This window comes from Protobothrops mucrosquamatus, unplaced genomic scaffold (assembly GCF_001527695.2).
Source record: "Protobothrops mucrosquamatus isolate PMUCROS unplaced genomic scaffold, P.Mucros_1.0 scaffold373, whole genome shotgun sequence".
NCBI classification, from domain to species: Eukaryota; Metazoa; Chordata; class Lepidosauria; order Squamata; family Viperidae; genus Protobothrops; species Protobothrops mucrosquamatus.
Genome location: NW_015386705.1, coordinates 366,936 through 390,768, shown reverse-complemented (window position 1 = coordinate 390,768; position 23,833 = coordinate 366,936). Strand labels below are relative to the sequence as shown.

Sequence of the window (23,833 nt, the reverse complement as noted above, 5' to 3'; positions counted from 1 at the left end):
TTCTCAGTTCTGAGGAAGGGGGATCATAGACACCCAAATCCAAGGACACTAATTTCCAGACAAAGATTAAAGAAGCTGCAGTGATTGTGGCCATAATTCAAGACAGGACAAAAAGAACAATATTCTTATTTTAGGAATGAGAAGCTATTGATATTCACAGCAAGTAGGTTGCAGGTAGGTTCTAATCTATGATTGAATGGTTGAAACAGCTCAGGATTGAACCAGTTTTTCATCATTCCTTGATTTACAAGTATTCTGGTAGAGTGTGTATGTATGTATGTATGTACGTAGATAGTGATCTGGCATTCATTGGGGATTTCTAAATCTACAGAAGCATTCCCTTTCAATCTCTGAATGAACCCCAAGACTAGAATATAGAGATATGATAGCAAATAGCCACAGTCCTATCATATACAGGATATTTATCAAGTTTTTTCATTGATCAGGTATCTCTAGTCCAAGCTAATTTGCTGGTATTTTCTAAAATTGAGCCTAGAGACCTATATATGTGCTGCTGTTCCATCCTGTTCTGCTGTACACATGCAAATTTGTTTCCATTAATACAGATTAGAAATTTCCTTTAGTTTGTAGGTAAGATCTGTCACTTCCGAACACGTGAGAATTCTATAATGGTGCAATGTTATAGAGTTTAGTTATTTTCAGTATTTCTCTAGTCCTCCATAAATTGCAGTACTATATGTAACCTTCCAAAGCCAGAGCAGAACTGTGACTGCCGGGGGCTTTATAACTCACATGATCGCATCACGTGATGCATCGTGACATATCATGACTTTTTTGTCTTTGCGTCACGTGATGCGATCACATGAGTTGTATAATCATCCCTCAAACTCAAATTTACATGTGAAAAAGAAAGCACAACAGTAATCTTAAACAAGACTATCTGCAGTGTGCTATTTGCAGTTTACTTCTGAGCAAAGATCCTGAAAATTGCACTATTAGAGAATTGATGCAAATGATTTTTTAAAATTAATTTTTATTGAAAAAATTTTTACAGAATAAAAACAATTCAAATTCAAACAAAATAGAAGAAAACAAATAAAAGTGAATAAGTAACAAAAGAGAAAAGAGGCAAGAAAAAGAAAAGAGGGAGTTTCCAATCTTTACAGTAGCTTTAAATTCATTCATATTTTATCCTCTCTGGATCTGTGCAAATGACAGTCGCACAATTTAGTTCCAGGATTTTTAATCTTGGCTAGAAGTACAAGTCCCCCCCTGCCATGGTTGCTTTAAACAATAGCAAGAAGTAAACTGTCGTTCACAAATGCTACATTATCCTCTTTCTGCTCATACCTGGACATAGAAAGAGCTTGTTTTTTTTAAAGTACAAGATAATTCTCAATCCCCCCAAGCTAGCAACAGGAATATGACATCATCTGCAGTCATTGAGAAAACTGCAGTTCTCATGCAAAGTTTTAACAGTTTTGTAATAGGATACAGATCAAGCTCATGGACTTATTAAAATGTAATAAATACAATTTTAACAGTCATCTGGTACTTATTTTATATGCTGTTCTCTTGCCTTTAAAAAGAAGTTAATATCCTTTTGGATTTTGCTTTCTTGTATAATCTATATAAATAAAAATGTAAATGTTCGTTTGTTCAAAATCTTAAATCTCCGAAAGTTCTTCACCGATTGCTTTGAAATTTTGACACAACGTTGCATTTGAATACACACATGTTTTTATATACCTACTACTATATAGATGTCACACCTGTGACAGGTAAAAACATGCTTTTTTGAAAAACAGCGCCATCTCTTGGATGTAAAAGCAACACACGCTACGATTTTATGATTCCATTTCAATGTTTCCGATGTACGATCCATTTACGATTTCCAAATTTCCAATTTTACGATTCCATTTCAATGTTACAAACGTGCGCTTTCTCTTTTCTTTCTTTTCCATTTAATCAGACTGAGCCACAGCAACGCGTGGCCAGGTACAGCTAGTAAAACAATAATAACAAACCTTCAATAAATAAAAGACAGGAGACATAGCTTGCTGTGAGGTGGTTCAGCAGCGTTGCAGCAATCAAATCAGCTTTTGGATATGGCATTATCAGACTATAACAAATTTGCAAGCAGATAAAAGGAGATTCTTATTGTTAACTTCCAGGTGAATGTCTTATGCATCTAGCTGTCTTCATATAACTGAAAATTTAACAGAGCTGAGAGGTACCAGACTGGTGAGGTTTAAATTATACGTATGACAAAGTTAATCACTAATTGCTGCTATTTTTCAAATCTGAATTTGACAACAGGATGCTTCTCATTTACAGTATAATATTGTACAGTACTGTATTAGCATAAACTTTTCAGAAGATATTTATGGGCTTATTTATATTCTCTTCTGGAGCTTTGAATTCTTCCAGAGAAACAAAAAATGGTTCCATCACCCTCTGTGGGTTAGTTTGAAAATTACATCGTCTCCCCATCTAGTCTTTTGTTTTTACAGGATATTGCCCATCCATTTATTTAATTACTACGATGAGTGGTAAGATTTAATTTTCAATGAATATTGAAAAGCAGGACAAAACTGCGTTTTCCTAATAGCACCAGTGATGTCCAGAAACGGAAGTAAAAGGGCAGACATGGTCTTGTGATGCAAGCTTCACCCCCTTTGTCCATGTCCAGGTAGAAAGGGTCAAGGCTTGGGTCTTGGCACCTCCACCCTGCCTCTTTTGATCTCTCGCCCATAAACCCTGCTGTAAAACCATTTATGTTATTATTTTACATTGAGAAAGATATGAATCCTCATTAGATTAAGCATAGAAATTATTTTGAGTTAAATTTTGAGTTAAAGATAAATGAAGAAAAGTAATAGAAAAGTTAAAAAGATATACAGAAAAAGTAGAAAAGAAAAAAGAATGTAGTGGCTTCGCCTTCTTTACAGCAGTTATATTTTATTGCATTTATAGGTACATTTATATTTTGCCCTAAATTCAGATCTAAATTTTCCTCTTTCCATAACCTCCCCTTTTTAATCGTCAAACCCATAAATCATCAATCCATTTTTTTTCTTTTTTCAGCAAAAAGTTCTTATGGGGTTAACAGTTTTTCATTCATCTTGATGAAAGAGAATTTGCTTAAAAACTCTTTCCAAGGGGAAGAGAATTTCACCGATGGAATGCAAAATTATTCCATTTGTTTAGCTATGAGGTCTTTAAGTGATGTGTGTGAATATTCTGTATTCCCCTGTATAATCTCTCGCCGACAATCTGCAACTTCCCAACCTCGCCGAAAACTTCCTAAGTATAGATTTAGAATTCGACCCGCCCCCAAAAATCATTCCACAGCACGCTTGTTTGAATGTGCCTCCCTCGATATAAATGATTCGACTGCCAGCCATTCAGCGGACGCCACATCCTTTCTGAAGCTCCGCCCAGTACCAAAGCCACCGTATTGGAGCGTACCATTCGTGCTGACCAAGGGGAAATGAGCAGCAGAGCCAAAGTTCACATTCTTTAAACTGAGATCCACTTCCATAGTTGAAAGGAGCAAATCGATCTGTCTTATCCAAATATTAATCCTGCTCTTTAAGAGCAAGAGTTACGTTGTGCTAAATGGTATGTTCCAGAGCTCCGGGCGGAAGTGGGGTCTTCCCTTGGTGTGCAGGCGAGGGGGAAAATGGCGGCCCCGGGTAAGGAGTTTGGTGAGGTGGTGACGGCGTGGAAACGGATTGTTGCTTTTGCAGTCCTGCATAGGGAGGGCGGGTAGAGGACTCCTTTCTGAAGTCTGGGGTGTGAGTTTCCCCTGAGGGAATTTGGGGAAAGTCCTTGGCACGATCAGAATGAAGCTTACCTATCATGTCAAGGCTGACATAAAAAGCTTCACCTGCTGAATTTCCTACCTGTCAAGCAGTTGATGAAAATAAAGGAGCCTTGTTTGGAGCGATCGTTGTTATTTAAATCAAAGGAGAATTATATGCGTTCCTTAAACTTGCTCTAAATAGAGCTGAGCCTCTTCGCTGTTGTAGCATTAGCTGAACAGGCTTGAATATTGTAAAGGCTTTTATTTTCCTACGCTTTTATCCTATACATTTTTATTTTATGTTCATTGATGCTCTTTACCAGGTAATTGTGCTTAGGTAATTTTGTACTTTAATCTCCATATCAGTATGTGGAAGTAAATTTGATCTGGTTAAAAAAAACACCACATTCTTGAATATAATTGCATTAAAATATTGTAATAATTTCAGCCTCCAATACTACCTGGGTTCTGCCACTTTCTGTTGCACATGGTCAATCTCTGTACAGTTAAAGAAGGACAAGAAGATTGGGGTTAAATAGCTTGAAAGGTTGTATGGATTCATTTCCATTTTGTAATGGTGTGAATGTGGAATTGGAAGATAATTGAGTCTGATGGTCATTCTAAATTAATGGGAAGCTACTTGTGTTTGAAGGAGAATAGTATCGTCTATTTTCAGTCCTGTGACAAACTTTTTTAATGTCAGTGTCACATCTGAATGGCTATGCATATGCTAGTTCCACATCTTGTGTTTTACAAGCAACTTTGCACTATAGGTGGCAGGATATTGGTTGCAAGTGAGATAAAATAACTCCCCATCTGTCCCCTTTCAGCCAATTAGTTGCATTTTGATTTGGGCTAATAATAGCATTGTTATCTTTGTTTCATTCCAAGCTATCTAAAAGAATACAAATATTTTTAAACAAATCATCTTTAATATTTGCAGATATATTCCTTGTTATGTTAGAAATCAATCAAATTGATTTCTTTGATTATATGTTTTTGACTCTGTAATATATTTTCTTCTTGTGCTGAGGATACTTGAATCGTGTAATAATCCAACTAGATAAAATTATTCACAAATTAACATACAGTATGCACTTCACAAAGATATTCACAGGCATTTACTTTTCTCCTTTTTTCAGGATATCTCACATTTTTCATTTTGGTCTTAATATCTGTGGACAAGATCATAGCCTTGACTCCTAGTCATTATCTCACACTACATGATGTTCAGAGGTTACAAATCTCTTTGAATCGTCCATTTACTGATTTGGAAGGAAGTTATTATACCATCGTAGGATTGAATCAATTAGGTGGGAAAGTGGCTGATGAAAAGGTAAGGATATATCTTTGGGGCATTCAGAATATTGATGAATTCATGATGAATGAGCGGATTATATGCACATAAATAAATTACTGTAAGTCAGCATAATTTTTGCCATTTGTTCTGGGCAAGTAATATTTCTTTCAGGTATACAAATATCACGTACTTCCCATATCCTTAGCTTTGCTGTCTATGAATCATTTCCCGGAGTTTTCCCTGAACATTTAATGTAAGGCTAGAAACAAAGTTGACTTGTTGATTTCAGGCAAGAGAGCTGAAAATCGCTCTCTGACAATACTGTACAACAAAAGGACAAATCAAGAAAAATAATCAGTTCTCATAATGCATTCAAGAGAGTTCTTGTACATTTTTTTTTCTTAAGACTTAAGAATTCTTACCTGGAATTATTTATGTTTTAGCCTTATTCTATTTGTTATTTTTATATAAATCCCAATAAATTATTGAGTTTTATTGCAAGGATCTTTAACTAACATGCATGGAATAGCATCAATAAGCTTTATATTAATGTCTCTACTTCTGCGGGAAGATCATGGGAGAGAAATTAAATTTGACAAAAACCCGATTATAGGTGTAAGAGAAGCAATGAAACCTAAATAAATATTTATTCCTTTGTATCAGGCAATTGCTTATTTTTATTTTTCTTCTTAAAAACATTGACTAATCTATACCTGAACCCTTTCTGTTAACCCTTTAGGTAATAGAGGAGAAATTATGTATATTATATAATATATAATATACATTTTAACATGATAATGTAATTTATTATTCACCCAAAAATATATTTTTTCATTTATTTCAGACTTATTTTTCTAGCTTTTGTGAGTTGAATTGCCCGTTTTTTTTATTCATCAGTCTCATTCTCAGTGACCTTACATCACAACCTGGGGTGCTTATTATAAGTGTGGGATACAGAAAAATAAGAATGTAACCTTGTTCATATGCTGAGCATCTTACTTCTTAATCTTTATAAGGCAAAAGCAAGAAAATCTAGAAGTAGCCAATGTATATATATAAAAGAACTGTATTGTAATTAACAATATGTTTTTTAGGGAGATTAAAGTTCAAAACCCAGCTCAACCATAATACTCAACAGATGAAATTGAATGTTGTTGAAGACCATGGTAGTAAAAGTTTAGTTTTAGTTTAGTTTAGTTTTATTAAATTTATACCCCGCCCTTCTCCCGGAGGACTCAGGGCGGCTTACAGCCAGTTTAAAAACAATAATACAATACAATACAAAATTTAAAAGTGATTAAAAATAAATATTTAACTAGGCCGCTTCTACTAAAAAATTTTGTTAAAACCAATTTAAAATACCCCTAGGCCAGTCCTGCCCGCTGAAATAACCAAGTCTTGAGGGCGCGGCGGAAGGAGGGGCGATCCGGAATCACCCGGATCTCTGGGGGCAGCTCGTTCCAGAGGGTGGGTGCTCCGACAGAGAAGGCTCTCCCCCTGGGGGTCGCCAGCCGACACTGTCTGGTTGACGGCACCCTGAGGAGGCCCTCTCTGTGGGAGCGTATCGGCCGGTGGGAGGTGATCTGTGGCAGAAGGCGGTCTGGTGTCCTTGTTGGTTTTGAAACCAACATAACCTGTTATATACTATTTTATACCATCCCAATTTAGGACAATTAGGAATGGACTATGTATTGATTATTTTTAAAATGGTATGAATCTGCCTTACATTGAGTCAGAATAGTGTTCAATTTATCAGTTTTGTCTATATTGGTAATGGCTCTTCATGGTTTCACACATGATTTTTCTGGAAATAATAGAAATTAAAACTGATATTCTTGCAGAATATATTCTCTGCTGGACTAATGCCTGTTCCTACTGCTCATATCTTCTTCAAAATATTTTAATTCAGCTACATTATTCTGTTATTTCAGACAGATAATTTCTGCTTGAGTTTGAACATTTATCATTCTTTCTGAACTTAGCAATAGAGTTCCTCCAATAGATGGAGCTAACACTTCACCTGCTGGCAATTTGCAGTCTGTATCAGTTATTTTAATTAAACCCATAGAAAAGTCTCAGCATGCTTGATTATGTATGGCTTGGAAGCTACACAGGGTCAGGGTATTTAGTATTTGGATGAGAGACCTCTAAGGAAAACCAGATTACAGACTGTATGGGAAACTTCTCAAAAGTTTGTAATGGTGAATCACTTCTATGTAGCTACCCAAGGAGCAATATGGACAATATATCAGTAAAGTCACCAGGAATTGAACTCAAATTGAAAGAATGTATTTTTTTTATTTGATAAATATCCATCTTTGATTTCCTGTAATTGCCTTGAGGCTACCACTTACAAGAACTAGAAAATGCCTTCCTCCTTTACACCCAGTGTTATTTTATGTTACCTTCCTAAATCAGGTACTCCGTGTTTCACAGCATTTTATGTTGTGCACTGAAAATATTCTATAGATGCCTCTGTTTCCTTCCATGGGTAAAAAGCCTCATGTCTTTGAGAATGGAGGAGCAAAACAGCCTGTAATATAAGCAAGAAAAAGAATAGAATAGGAACTTACCTTTTTTGTTGTTGTTGTTGTTGCTGTTGTTGTTGTTATTGTAGTGGAGGGAGATACATAAATTATGAGCTATCTTTTACCAGATATGTCTAGCCTGGTATTTTAATCTTTTCTACAAAATCTACATTGGAAAGATTTTTCTCCGGTAAATAACTGGGAACGTTACATTTAGCATGTGTTAATAGCCTTAATTATTTAAGTCCACTTTTTTTTCTTAATAGGCTGCTTGCAATTTTATAAAATCTAAATTGGACCCCAATAGTGTTGATTCCCTCTTCTATGCTGCACAGGGAAGTCAGGCATTGGCTGGATGTGAGGTAAGTTCAGTTTTTAAAGAAAAAAATACATTCTCTTGTACAAATCTTTCCAACTGTTTGACTTATGGTTAATTTGACAACAGCTGTTTCCAAGACATCTCTTTGCAGGCTAAAATAAGCAATTATTGGGGTTATATTAAATAAAACTATAGCAGAAGGCAGATTGTTTAACCTGTTTTAAGCAATGTGACAGTGCAAATTAAACCACAAGGGCTCAACATGAAGTTAGGCATAATTTTGTTCTATTTTGGATACAGTTTCTATTTATGTAGCTAATATTCTTATAGTTGACTTTCTGAGTAAGCTGAAAGTGACTTATATGTTTTTCTGGATGATTTTTAACTAAGCTGTTTATGAAAAGAAATTACGATATGCTTTCAATTTATAAGTGGGCAGTTTACTGGTTTCTGATTTTTGCAGAACTAGTGCTGTTTCTTGAGTGATTTAGTTTGTGATTTCCAGATTTTATCCATTCTGCTCATTGAATCATTGATCAAGCTTAAGTACTAGCCTTAAAGCAGAATTTGACTGCCAGTATAACATGTAATGCACTTTTGTGTTTTTGTTCAAGATATTTCATTTAATCATCTGTATGAACATCAGTCTCAATTTTCTCCGTACATCCAAAATAGTACTGTTCATTTATAGAGGACAGTATCATTAGGTTTTGAAGAACCTAAAGGTTTATGTATGATGTAAACAGTAGCATAAATAGAAGTTTCTGGGTTCAATCCCTAGTCCTTCAGTTAAAGAGTTCACATAAAGTTAATGGGAAAGACTTTTAGCTGAAATTCAGGAGTTGTATATCAGAATAGACAGTACTATGCCTAATAGTCTGATTTGGCTTTTTTTTCTGAACTTGACGGAGTTTGAAGACTTGACTTCATCAAGAAGCAATTATTAGCTGTAATGCTAAACATTTATGGCAATGATTTATGTATACTGCATTTAGTGTATTATTCCTAGATTGCTATTTCAAATGAAACCAGGGAATTGCTACTTGAAGCTATCAGTGAAGATTCTTCAATTACCCAAATTTATCATGCTGTTGGAGCCCTGAATGGTTTTGGGCTTCCTCTTGCTTCCCAAGAAGCCCTGACTGCACTTACTTCTCGTCTTAGCAAAGAAGAAAACATCTTGGCGTAAGTGTTTATCTTGAGGATCATTCAGAGAAACGTATGGAATGCCAAGACTAGACTGCTGTGTTATTTACTTCTGCATTTTAGTTTGTTGCCTTAAATTGATGAACTGAGTTATTCAACAAGATCTAGTTACTGACACTTATGTAACTTATGCCTCATGGCTTATGAGCCATAAGCATGGAACAGAATTGGGAATATGATTAGATTACTGTATATTGAAGTTTTTTGGATTGATGAACTTCTGACTTAGCTATTCATAGAAATGTTAATGATCATCCCTGAATGTTAGAATTTGGATACCACTGCAGTTTCATTTCTAGTCTAGGGAAATAAAGTTGACCTTAATCAAATCATACGACTTTTTAATACATCTTTTTTTATGCAAAACTTTTTACCATATGAATCTCAATTAGTTGGTGTTGTTTTTAATATATATTCCTGTTTCATACTTCTGAGATCAATCTGCTCATAGTTGGTATCGTGTATTATAGTATTCTCCCCACATCAAGGTTTCTGTTCTTTCAGAACAATTCAGGCATTGCAGACTGCATCCTATTTATCCCAGCAGGCAGATTTAAGAAGCATTGTGGAAGAAATAGAGGTTTGTTTTAGATTTTTTTTGTTATAATATGCTCTTCTGTTTTGTTCTCATCTAACTAACCATATGAAATAAAATTTATCAAACCAATTTTTAAAAAAGTGTAACTATGTTTTAAATATCAACAATATGCTAAAAGTGGTAAAGGAATAAATGGCACTCCACTTCTCTCAAGTCCCAAATTCTTGGTAAAGATTAAAAGAGTAATATTTAGGTAATCCATAACAGTAGAGTGAGTACATAATAGGCCTTGTTGCTGACAAATGAAAATGCTCCTCTTCCCCCCCAAAAAGTAACCTGGAGTTTACATTTTGTCTTTCTGCAATATTAATTTTGGTCTGAAAAAATAAATAATTTCCTATGTAGAACTAATATAGGAGGTTCTGTTGACTCTAAGTTCATCTTTTCATGAATCCATGCCACTAGATCAAAAGGTTGACAATTTTTTGTGATTAAGAGCTATATTTCAAGGAAGTGGGGATACTTATCAGTAATAGCTAGTGTCAGAGGGGGACAAAAAGAGGTCAAACTTTCCATTATCCATATTTAACGATTTTTGCCCTCTCACTCACACAAAGTTCATCCATTACAGAGTTAGGGTGGTTTGAGGCTGTTGCTGTCATGTCCTCCCAGTCACAGTTCCCACTATGCAGATTTTCTTGCTTTACTCCCATTTAATGTTCAGGTTGTTTTCTGTACTGAGTTCTGTTCATTCACTGGAATTGGAATATCCTTTTCTCCATTAGACACTCCCACATTAGATATGAAAGAAGAACCCAAGATTAGTAAGGGCTAAAAGAAAAAAGGTAGCAAAACTCCTGGGTATGGAAGGACATGCTGTACATTAAATGGATGAGATAGATATAAAATTATTTGTTGTTGTCTTTTTGTAGGATCTTGTTGCACGCTTGGATGATCTAGGAGGAGTGTATCTACAATTTGAAGAAGGGCTTGAAGCAACCGCATTATTTGTAGCTGCCACTTACAGACTCTCAGATCATGTTGGCACTGAGCCGGCAATAAAAGAAGTAGGTAACTTTTGGAACATGCTATTGTAATGGTTTAGAATAAAGAACTACAAAATCAAAACTGAATTTGGACTATTGCAAGATGTGAATGGGTTTATAAGCTAGTAATAATTTCTATCTAACTATCTGGGTTTTGGTTATGTGACAATGAAATGTCAGTTTATAATGCCAATATCAAAGCAGAATGGTGTTTTAACAATGCAGAGCTCATCTGCACTTTTTCCCCCCAATACTATTGCTAGCACTATGATATTGAAATACTGGTAGTCCTTGCTTAACTTAAGGTCTAGTTGCTTAGTTCAGAGTTACAATATACCTCCCCAGAGCTACTTACAACCCAATTTCAAAGTTACAACAGACACAACACACATACCCTGTGTGGTCATAATGATTATATTTTGGGTGTTTGGCAACCAGCTCACATTTATGACCCTTTTCCCCATCCCATGGTCATGTGGCCTCAATTTTCAGCATTCAGCATTTCAGTTCCAGCAAAAAACATTAAGATGGCAGTGTAAATACCTAACAGCCCCTAGGTATTGGCCTCAAGATATATGGTACTGGCTGCATCTTATATCCTTCCTCTTGTTCTTGCTTCTTGCATGAAAAGAGGAGAAAAATAATTCTGCTAAGCTCTGCACTTAATACAAATAGCTTATTTCTATGTGCTTGCCTTAATTTTGAAGTTAAATAATGTTAGCATCATATATGGAAAACCCGCCAAAGTCACTGGGAGTTGAGTCAAGGCAACTAGATTTTTTTTCTCTTTGGTTTGAAGTAGCAAAATGTTTCAAACCAAAAAGAAAAGAAGTCCAATTGCCATGTCTCAACTTCCAGACCACTCTATCTGGAGGACTGAGAATCTTCATCAACATATGGCTTCAGTCACCGTTTAGGGTCTTCCTGCATCCTTAAAACATAAAGCAATCAGATAAAAACTGTGTACATATGCAAAATTTTCAAATAAGGATATCAAATGTTTATTATCTGTAGGTGAGCACTGAAAAGTTAGACAGTTTGTAAAACTGACATAAAGATACAAGTTTTAAGTTTTATGGGAAAGTCAACCTTTACAGGAAAACCAGAAAATTCTTGTAATCTGTAGGAATACTGAGTTATTCTGGCTCAGATGTCAGGTGTGATTCGGCTACCCACAATGACAAGATGGAAACTGTGAATTTAACAAATTGAAAGAAAAAATAAATACATTTCAGGTAAAGGCATTAATTAATGAACATCAGATGACTTCATAATGTGGAGAAAGACTGAAGTTACTTATGAAACTTTTTAATGTCATCTTCTGAGATAATATCTTTTGTCTTGACAGTTAAGAGCTAATCACAAAATTGTGTTTCACTGAACTGAAAATATAATTAGCACCTATTATTTCCAATTAGTATTGGGAATGTGTAATGGACTAGAAAGGTCTCAAGTCTATTTCCTCTTTTTAAGAATTGCGGCAAAACCAACACTTTCTAAATCGCATTCTTTAAACAGTACCCAAATGAATCTAAAATGATGTGTTACAGGCTGCTTGTCATAAAGTGCTTTTAAAAATTCCAAAGTCTCAAATTGGTCCAATTAAAATTAATTATTTGGTGTGAGTTATGCATTGTGTTGTCAGGAACTCTTTGAGATTTTATATATATATAAATCGTGTTAACAGATTCTATTTCATTGAAAAATTTAAAACTGCTAGGTTTTTTTGTAATTTAATAAGGCTGTGCCTATTTATATGGGCATGCTTTTACATCATTCCTCATAAAGAATTTAGTTTGACAAATTTTCAAACCACCCTCAATGCTTTTAATGAAATGTGAAGCTTTAATTGGGTACCTAAAATAGAGGTAAAAATAATCTCTCTAGCTTTCCTTTATAACAAGAACAACAACAATAACTAAAATCTCTTTGTTTGAAGAATATAGACAAATAGTATTCAAAATTAGTAACGCTCTCTTCACAAAAGGTTCACAAATCTTTTCCTTACAGTCTTTTTTTTTTAAATGTCGCAAAAGTCATGACTATGCCCTATGCAAACCTTGTCTCTCAACAGCTGTTTTGAGACATGCCAGGTCACTGGTCCTCTATCTGATTGCCCTTCCCCATTTTGATTTAGATTTACATGATAAATTCTGTCCTGTATCTGTCTCTCCAAGAAGTAATGGGTATCGTTAATCTATAAAAATAGGATAAACTACTAATCTAGGTGTTTATTCCATTGAAGGTTTAAAATATTTATTGAGATAATTGCCCCAGTACTATTAGAAGTCTATTATAAATCCATTTTAAAGTTGCTGTTGACTATGCAAGCTATTGTCAAATTTTCTGGTTAACCATTTATGTAAAAATATTGAAATATTGACGGTGACTCTGGCCTATTACATAAAAGTTTTACCTTTGATTATCAATTCTACACAATCATGTTTTTATAAAAGGTAACCAAACATCTGATAATATTATGTGCCTGCTAAAGTAAAGTCTCATATACTTTCTATATGCCCCACGGTTTCTATGGATATTAGTAATAATTTGGATTTCAGCTGTTGCTTGAATCTTTTGAGTATCCAGGAATAGTAATTCTAATGAAAATTCATTTGTAGATGTTATATATCAGAGTTTTAATCTCAGATAAAAATAGATAAAATAGATTATTAAAATCCACCAAATTATAAAAATGAATATTACTTCTAGATTGATTTACTAAGAAGTATGCCTATGATAACTATTTTACATTATTTTCAGTGAATTGATAAAATATTAAGGCATTCATTTTTCAGAAGGATAATTCCTAGATTTTCTAAATTAAATCTATTATTAAGATAGAGTTTAAATTTCCTGATTTTCAGTTCGGTCACTGGGTTTCTCTTTAAACCACTCCGTCTTATTTTTTGGGATTATTCTTTTTGTGTGTGTGCCTTCAAGACAGTCTTCATTTTTAGACAATGCCTGAACTTGTCCCTATATTTTCCTTAGCAAACTTTAAGTTAAAAATGTAAACCACAGTAATGAATTATATACCAAAAACATAGAAGTTACTACTACCGAAGAATTATAGATTTTTTTTAACATAAGGGACAAACCCCCCCCAAAAAAAATATTTTTCAGTATATTCCTAGACTGATACTGGTTCATCAGTTTATGCTTGTTTTCTGTTTATGAACTAGCTCTCTATCAAAGTAATGGAAAGACTGATCAATAATATTTCATGTAATCAAGATTTAATGGTATGTTTAAAAATTTGCTTGAATGATCTGCTGTATATAATGTAATCGCTTTTTTATTTTTTCCCTTAGTTCCTTTCTTTTTGTATCTTAAAACAATAAAAAGCTCAAGCCAACTTAACTTTTGTTTCTTTATTATTTTTTATTTTCAGGATCAGCTCATCCAGCTGGTGAATGCAGTTTTCAGCAAGAAAAACTTTGAGATTCTTTCCGAAGCATTCAGTGTGGCTTGTGCTGCTGCCTCCCTTTCCCAGAATCGTTTCCATTTGCCGGTCATTGCTGTGACTGAGGGACCTACTGCAGTCTCTCACCATCAGCCAATACTCACGGTCAGTGGCTGCACCTAGAGCAGTGTTTCTCAACCTTGACAATTTTAAGGCATGTGGACTTCAACTCCCAGAATTCCACAGCCAGCATTGCTGGCTGTGGAATTCTGGGAGTTGAAGTCCACATGCCTTAAAATTGTCAAGGTTGAGAAACACTGACCTAGAGTGTCTTAATGCCTGAAGTAGAAAGTGAAAATATTTGCATTGGGAAGATAATACTAAATCTGGTTCTTAAAGCAGAAATGGCTGACATTTTCAGGAACCAGTCTATCCTCTGATAATGAACTGGGAACTCAAAATTAATTTCAGAGTATTTCGTAGAATGCATGTTATAAAATGCCAAGCTGTATACATGAAGCAGCCTGGAGGGGCGTTTTCATATCTCGGAAATTACACTTAAAAAAATGAGAGGCTTTAAAATATAGTAAGTCTCTCCCATATAACTATTGTTTTCCCCCTCTGGAGTTAAACTGAGCAGAATCTTATGGATTGAACTGAATTTAGGAAAGCCACTCAGAAGCAAGTAAAATTGATTTGAGCTGTACCCTGCTTACAGATCAATGCCTGGTGATCAGTAAAAAACCATAGCATCATAGTATGATAAATGATTCCAGGTATAAACTCAGAAGCCTGTTAATGGATTGTTAATTAATAGATGTCAATGGAGTCCTTTAGAATTCCTCCTTTGAGTAGGCTAGGAATAGACAGCAGTAGCTCTCCCACTCCTTTTAAATTTGAATTCCCAGAAACCCAGATAGAATAACCAATACATATCTCACCGTTGAAGAAATACAGTTGATATTCTAGGCTTGCTGCTCTGAAACGACTCTTGCATATTAATTTTAAGTGCTTTCCTAAATTAGAAAATAGTAGAGGCTAATGAAACCACCTGGGTCAAGATATCCCACAATGGGGTGGCTATTACTGAGAAGGTCTACCTTTTATTCAATCTAGGGTGGTTTTAGGTGTCCATCTATTTTTGTAATGGTTGTTAGTTATTATATATTGGCTTATTCTAGATTCTTTTGGTTTGCTCATGTCAATTCTTTAATATTGATTTAGATTGGTGTAATTTATATATCTTGTAAAATTAATAATATTTATTACTCATAAAAACATTATTGTAAATTTTAAAAGCTCCTCTCAACCCAAGTTTCCCCAGAGCAATTTGGATAAAAATACCAAACCGGTAAATTTAAGAAGGAATGTTATCTTCTTTGAATAAACCAGGGTTGGGGCAATCAGCTGTACCAGAAGTGATCTGCAGTGTTAATAATGCATTGTTATACAACGATGGACCATGAAGCAAAATAAGAAAGCAGCGGTCAGCCTCATCATCCATTTTGTAGGTTATATCTAAGCTGTCAGAGATATATTGTTAAAGGCTAGGAGCATCACAGCTTCTGGGCCTTGGCCCATTTACAAAGACATTCCTGGCAGTTCAGCAATGTGAAGTAGAGGCTAGTAACTGCATGAAGGGGCAGGCAGATAGATCAGAAAGCTGTTGATCCTCTGTGTTCCTGCATGTTCTACATTGACAGAAAAAACTCTAGAGTGGAGCTACACTGTTTTATTGCTGTTAGACATTATACCAAGGTCTGAGTTTCTTGATAGCTGGTAATTCCTTAAAGATGTGATACATGAAGACCCAGTTTGGTCTAGTGGTTAAGGCACCAGGCTTTAAAACAGAAGACTGAATTTTAGTCCTACCTTAGAAGTGAAAGCCAGTTGGGTGACTTTGGGCCAATCACACTCTTTCAGCCCAATTCACCTCTCAGGGTTGTGGTTGTGGGAAAAAAATAAGAGGAGGAAGGAGTGTTAGATAATGTTTGCCGCCTTGAGTTATTTTTAAAAGTGGGATAAAGTCAAAAAATATGTCAGGTGGAAGCTAGCTTTCTTTTACCATTTCATCACAGAGAAAACTTTGAAGTACACAGAATGCATGCTTGGAAATATGGATAAGATGGGGTGAGAGAATGAAGCTGAGCTGTTTCAGAGAAATAAAAATACAGTACATGGAAAATTGAATTATGTGTCTCGCCTGCCTAAATTGTGTTACAGTTTTGAGGTACAACATATCCTCTTAATTGATGGATAAGTGGAAAAGGAGTATTTTTAAAGACAGGCCATACTTAGGTTATACTATATGATGCAGTATAAATTTAAATAACAAAAATGAAAGCTATAACAAGGCATTAATTAGATGTAGTTTTTGGAAGATGCCTAGAAATGTATCTGAAGCAAAATAAACAGAAGATTGTCAGGAGTTCTTTATAGCTTTACCTTTTCCTGGAATTTGTTATTTAGCTGATAGTTTTCATATATGAGGAAGAAATAATTTTACAAATCTTTTACATTCTTTAGCTTAAAGTGACAAATGTGATGTCACAGCCACTAACTCAAGCAACTGTAACCTTGGATCATGTAAAGTCTGTTGCAACTAAAGCCACAGTCCTTCAGCAGTCTACTTTTTCTCTGTCTGGGTAAGCAGAATATTGTTATTCAAAACCTTTCTTTTTCATCTTAAGTTTGGAAGATTCCCATTCTTCCCAAGAATGTGAAAAGAATGCAGAGATTGAAAATAGATGTGGATCCAGTGATGCTCATGGATAGCTCAGCCTTTTTGACATTTGGAATTCATAGTTTTTCTATCCAAATAGTATCTTGTGACTTTTCATTCTATTTCTTTGCTGTTTGAGGTTTTATGAGCCACTGTTATAAGCAAGTGCATCCTGCTTCTGGCGTTTTTAATCATTGCTATGTATATGGGCATCAATTTCCTGCAATTTTACAGCTATGCTTTTATTAACAGAGACGTCTTTGAGCTGAATTTCATGAGTGTCAAGCCTGCTAGCGGCTATTATGATTTTACAATCAGCATTAATGGAGATAGTCGGTTTATAGCAAACAAAGTTGAGGTAAGTATATATTCTAAGCCCTTTTTTATTCTGGGAAGGAACTTGTTCATTAAAACTATTTTGGTTCTTGTTAGTTAAAAAATACTTACTTTTGTCAGCATATAATTTATCACAGGTTCCAATCTGGGTCAGTCACCGGGACCAGAGTTTTAGTCTTCCAAGCTTTCGGACTCACGCTGGAGCCCATCTTTTCTGGTGGCCGGAGAGAAGATCCCTGAGAATGGGGGCTCCAGCACAAGAAGTCTGAAAGTTCGGAAGACTAAATCTTTGATCCCGGTGACCGACCCAGATTGGATCCTGAAACATTACCCTGGGACACGTCTATTCGCCTTTGTTCATATAATTTGTCTTTCATGGTTTTTTCTTTAATTCACAAAGCTGTCCTGCATGGAATACATCCTTTCCTTTCGCCCTTCCCAAATAACTGTTATCATACTGCTCGGCCAGTGACTTTGAATCAGAATGTGTGATGGTTGGACTTTGAAGGCCTGTGGTCAGAAAAAAAGTGTCCGGGGGGGGGGAACTGTTGCACTGAATGGATGGGGAGAACAATAACAAATAATGGTTTTAATTAAATGAGTGTAACTAATGTAATTATATTATATTTTTATAAATAATTTAAATTGTTGGCTTTTTTTTGTCGTGGTAGACATCCACCCTGGACTTGGCAAACAAAGGTTCATACCAAACATATCCTCATTTTCTCAAATGCACTATATCTCACATTTACCACTTTTGAAAAGACACTCTGTATATTTTGTGCTATTAAGAGGTAGCCTCATATTACTTTGCTTTGCTCTTGAAAAATACCACGCTAGGGAATCCAGTTCATGCTTCATTTTTTTTTTATTTAGTCTGCATTTGAGGAATGTACAACATACCCCATTTCTTCTACTCAGCATCACTACGATTGCACGTCACATTTGCTAAAATTTGTTTAATTGGAAATTAGTTTGACAAAGAAAGAAACTAGCCATGTGCGAACTGCATGCTAGTCATTTGCAGGATCCTTTGTAAGAGGGGACTGGATAGAGTTAAGAACCCAGGTTCAGGTTCCATCTTTCTTGGCAGTCTGTGATGCTTCGGGGTTAAGTCACAGGGGTTCTCAACCTTGGCCACTTTAAGACTTGTGGACTTCAACTCCCAGAATTCCTCAGCCAGCTTTGCTGGCTGAGGAATGCTGGGAGTTGAAGTCCACAAGTCTTAAAGTGGCCAAGGTTGAGAACCCCTGGGTTAAGAGCTTCCCTTCTGAAAACTACTCCCTATTGTCAGAGCGTTGTCATACAGGCAGAGTTTCCCTGTCTTCCCTTGTACTAGGATCTGTGCAAAGTGAAGCAGAGAAGAATAAAGAAGAATAAAGGAGAGATCAAGCTACCTGCCTGCTACAGAATGGCAGAGCAGGGCTTATAGCTGCTCCCTTTTTGAGGCTCTGCAAGTTTGACTTATTCATCTGGAACTCCTGCAAACATGGCTGGTGTTGTAACCAGTTAAGCAGGTGATTGTATCCCCTACTTTAAAATAAAGACCGGTTATACACAGAGTAAAAACTTGGGTGTTTTATCTCCTGCTCGTTAGTAAGGGTTAATATAGGGCGGAGAGATACTTTCTCTGACAAGACTAACTTTTTTCCCTGAGGGGCTCAATGGATGAAGCTACGTTGTAAAATGGAGTGGGTCACCATTTTTCTGAATTTTCAGGATAAACCCGTGAAGGGTTATTTTAATGCATTAAAAATATTGTGAGGCATGCAAGCGGCAAGAAACTGCCATAAATTTTGTGATGAAATTTCAGCAGTCCAGTTGGAAAATGTTTCAGCAATTGAAAAAAAGGGTAGTTTTAAGACCAGGAACAAGTTGCCCAACTGAATTTGGGCCCAAAAAACTTTCATTTAGTAACATGAAACATACTTATTTTGAAGTAGGAAATAGAAACTTATTCTGTAGCTTACTTGCAAGTTCATCGATATTTTGATTTTTTTTCCTTGCAGTCTAATGCAACTGTCTTTTCATTTTTATTGTTTCTTTTTTAAAAAAAAAAATCATTCCCAAAGTGACAGTGATGGCAGTTGGAAACAATTTGTATGTGTGCTATTTTTTTTCAAGAGCTGTTTACCATATTTGATATTCTCTTCACCCCCTCAATTGCTTATTTACGGTAATTGAAAAATTAGCATTTAAGACTTGTTGCTCACTCAGCAGGCATCAGCTAGAAGTTACATGCCAAGCTCTGTCATACATATCCAAATCAATGTGGTAATTGGAGTAATAATCTCTCTTAAAGCATCAGAGAGGGATTTATGGAGCTGCTTAAGCACTCTGGCTACATAAGTGAGTACTAGTGGCCATGCATTAATGGTGATGGCTTAGTAAGAATACTAATAATAAGGCATTTTATTACTGGAGAAAGCTGTCAGGTGGGCTGCTTATTAGAGGTTGTCATTAGATTACTTAGTGCTCTAGCAGGTTGAGCAATTATGATCTAAACTTTAATATGTTAACTAAAAATACCATATTCTCTAGCATTTATTAATGTGTGTGCATGAATGTAATGTGCCAAACACATTACAAACCTGAGTAGACAAACCTGAGCAAAACAAAAGATAAATCCTTATTTTAAATATTCCCAAATGTTGCCTTCTTCAAAGTGTAGAATATGAAAAGTTTGACTTCATAATTGCTTCCATGATTTACTATGGAAATTTTAATTAAAGTAAAAAGTGCTGCTGATCAAATTGGAAATTGTATTCACACTGTTATTCACATATTTTATGCCTCTGGAAAGGAGAACAAAATATTGTTCCAAGTTCCCATTGATCCCTGTGGCTGAGTACTGTATTCAAAATAAGCTCATGAGTAAACTCTTGGTGTTCTGTTCTGACCTTGGAACACTAAAAAAAAAAGGGTTTTTTGAGCTTGGAATGTTTTGTGTAGCTCAAATTGCTTTTGCTGACTGGTTCATTGTGCATTCTATTTTATTGTATCCTTTTGGGTATCTGGCTGTTACTAGTAGGGACTTAGTTTCGTGGTATCCAGCTGAACATTTTCCAAACAATAGTGCTGAATAACTGCTGCTCATTCCCTCATTGCATTGCATAATGCCCAAGTACTCAAATTTGTCACATATGCCTTTCAGTATTTGTATTTTAAAAGTTCATGAATCCAAGAAACAAATTAGACATCCAAATACAGGTAGTCCTCAATGTACGACCATAATTGAGCCCAAAATTTATGTTGTTAAGTGAGAAATTGGTCAAGTGAGTTTTGCCCTATTTTATGACTTTTCTTGCCACGGTTGTTAAGTGAATCACTGCAACTGTTAAATTAGTAACATGGTTGTGAAGTGAATCTGGCTTCCCCATTGACTTTGCTTGTCAGAAGGTCGCAAAAGGAGATTACATGGCTCTGGGACACTGCAACCGTCATAAATGTGAGTCAGTTGTCAAGCATTCGAATGTAAATCACGTGACCATGGGGATGCTACAATGTCATAAGTGTGAAAAATGGTCGTAAATCACTTTTTTCAGTGCCGTTGTAACGGTCACTAAATGAACTATAAGTTGTAAGTAACTTGTAAGTCAAGGACTACCTGTACTGTAAAGTGAGATAGAATAGTAAAATACAAACTTTTTTTTTAATTAAAAACTAGCTTTTAAAGCTGAAATGGGACCAAATGTGGAAGAAATTGAAATGAAGAAGGGAGCAAAAGATAACATCAGTTGTATAAGGAAGCTCCAATAACTAACAAACAACAATAAATTAAATTGAACTTTAAGGACAGATATTCTCTCCTTTAGTTTAAATGCTTAATGCGGATTGGTCTCAACCACTATAATTTAAGCAAAAAACTCATAATCCTGCTGAGTACCTCACAGAGAGCCCTAGTAAGTATTCCCTGTGATTAGAAAATGGAGCTGTCAGCCATTAATTAGTCATTTCTTGCTTCCTTAAATTTCCATCATGCGATCAAACATTGGTTTGCCTATTATACTATCTTTTCAATAATCTCAGTGAATAAAGTTATGCTATCTCTTTTCTGGAAACCCTATCATTAATAAAGTGTTACAAATGAATACTTTTAGAAGAAAGCGTTGATTTATAAGATAAGATAAGATAGATAAGATAACCTTTATTGTCATTTTTATACTGTGGGCACAATGGCACACATCAAAAATGAAATTTAGTTGCCCGCTCTCAAAGTGAAACACATACATGACACACACCTAAACATACTATGAACAACATATGTATAGACCCACATCCCTACATATACGTAGCAATAAATATTAAATATTGTCCATCTTGAATATATAACGGAAGGAGGAAGCTTGAGAGTATAATTGATTAATATATGGAATATAATTGATTAATGTATGGAAATATCCAAAAATCAAAAGCTGATTCTTAGACTCCTTTTTAATACACTCAAAAAAAAGAAAGAAAGGGGGAAAAAGTAGCCGAATTTCCAAAAATGAAGTATGAATGAAAATATTACTTGTAATCTGTTTAAAATGCAGCATGTTTTGTTTATGTAAATGTGTGTGCGTGTGTGTAACTCATTGTTTCTGGTTTGCAGTTGAAAGTCAAAGTCTCAACTGAAGTTGGTATTACAAATGTGGATCTCTTTACTGTGGATAAAGATCAGAGCATTGCACCCAAAACTACCAGGTAAAATACCAGTACATACAACTCAGTACTAAATGTCAACACTGTGAATCCAGGCTTTGCCAACATGTTATCAAGGAAACAAATTATATAAATTGATCTGTATTTTGAGATTTAAGTTGTTAGGGTTTATACTAGATATGTATGGTTGGATGTTTACACTCTTAGCAGCAACTAGTCCTTTAAAAATTTCAAGTATTAGATTATTAACTCCTTAACTACTCAGTCAACCAGGGCAAACAGAACACTGAACAGAATTCATTATTTTAATTTCTTTACTGAACCTCTTGTATCCTTGCCTGCTTCTCTTCGAAAATGAAAGTGTTTTGTCTGTAAAGGAAGGTTATACTTCTTGAAATTCTAGAAAGTTAATTGTTCCTTCTGCTTTTACTTTTTTACAATTTTATTTTGTTATCAACCCACCTACCTTTCTCTTTTTTGTGACTCAACTATGCAATTGCTAATTCTTGCTTTGCACTGAATATCTTTTAAGACTTTTGTCTGATGCCTTTAATGATGCTTTGTAATCTGGCTGGAAAGGGCCATAGGGCCTCTGAAGCAGATTATATTGGGGCATAAAGAGGAACATAAATAAACAATTCTCCTGCTTGCTGTCTGTGTACTATTTTTTCATTTCACATCTCCCAAATTAATGATGACTCCATTTCCTTATTGGCCCATGTATTGTAGGGTTCAAGCTTGACTGGAAATCAGATCATTTGATCTATAAGATTTAGTTCCTAATCTTAAATATATAATATAAGGTGGCAGACAATGTTCTCTGAGATGACAACCACCTCTCTTCATGCTAAAAAGACCCTCGGTAATATACATAATAAAAGATAATTCTAAAGCTAGAGGCTAATCATAGTTCAGATTTAGCAATGACTGACTTTGCAATAATTTTACTCACCAAATGGAATTGAATGTGAAGCATAACCAGCTTTCTTGTAATTTGGCTTTAAGAGGGTAGAAAAACTACCTGCATGTTTCCATAGTTTTCTCCTTTATTGAAGGATGAACAGTGTCAAAGCAAGAATATACAGTATTTGCAGCGCTGATTTTAGACTTGCAAATTAACTTGCTGTAAAAGAATAGGACCAATTAATTATAACCAATAAAATAGTACATGTATACTAAGAATTAAATATTAGAGTGTTTCTAAGTATTGGTTTACCAGAAATTTGGGGTCAGTGCTTGACCCAATTCTGTTCAAAGAGATCTTGGGTTTTCACAAATACTCTTAGCAATCTAATTTGGGAATAAGAAGCTTTCTAGTTGCTTCTGTATTACATTATATAACATAATAGGGAATCAGAAGCTCTCGTTAATTAACTGCAGATCACTAGATTTATGAGTGGATCCCAATCTACTTTGCATCTAATTTCCTCTGCACAGATTCACTTTTTTTTTTCTTAGCAATTGTTCACTTCTGTTTTCAGGGTCACTTACCCAGCCAAAGCCAAAGGATCATTCACAGCTGACAGCCATCAAAATTTTGCCTTGTCCTTTCAATTGGTTGATGTGAACACTGGAGCAGAATTAATCCCTCACCAGGTTAGTTAATGCATGCCTACCCTAATCCAGAGCGACATATTTAGCAAAAAGGCTTGTGGGAAGAGGTTCTGTTTGCTTTTTGTTTTTTGTTTATAAAAACTTAGAAACTTTAAGCAAATGTGACAGTTGTGCATAACAGATTTGAAGGCAAGGAGCAAGTTATTGCCCTTCTGATTTTCTAGCTCTTATCTAAATTAATGGACAAAATAACAGACAGACCTACGTGTATACTTATGAAAGTACCTTAAGCCAGATAAATTGGTTATTCAGTTGATCCATTGCTATTTATTCTTCTGTACCAGAGCTCTTTAAAACATCAAAGAAAGTTGAAATCTTGTCAGAATCAGAATGCTTGGCTTGTATCATCTCCATTGTCTCAGGTTAGAAAATGTTTGGTGGATTGGTTAAAGCACCAGGCTAGCA

General features: G+C 35.2%; 1 protein-coding gene across 1 annotated transcript in view; it reads left to right on the top strand.

The window, feature by feature from the left end:
• The first annotated feature begins 3,607 nt into the window (after positions 1-3,607).
• The window catches only part of RPN2 (ribophorin II), a 33,740-nt gene continuing 13,514 nt past the window's right edge, over positions 3,608-23,833 (top strand). Inside the window, exons 1-11 of the mRNA XM_015815741.1 lie at positions 3,608-3,659; positions 4,912-5,105; positions 7,864-7,959; positions 8,926-9,101; positions 9,627-9,702; positions 10,593-10,727; positions 14,101-14,277; positions 16,639-16,757; positions 17,087-17,192; positions 21,765-21,856; positions 23,296-23,410. Of these exons, the coding sequence (XP_015671227.1) occupies positions 3,647-3,659; positions 4,912-5,105; positions 7,864-7,959; positions 8,926-9,101; positions 9,627-9,702; positions 10,593-10,727; positions 14,101-14,277; positions 16,639-16,757; positions 17,087-17,192; positions 21,765-21,856; positions 23,296-23,410 (1,299 nt within the window). The 5' untranslated portion in view covers positions 3,608-3,646. The remainder of the gene's footprint in view (positions 3,660-4,911; positions 5,106-7,863; positions 7,960-8,925; positions 9,102-9,626; positions 9,703-10,592; positions 10,728-14,100; positions 14,278-16,638; positions 16,758-17,086; positions 17,193-21,764; positions 21,857-23,295; positions 23,411-23,833) is intronic.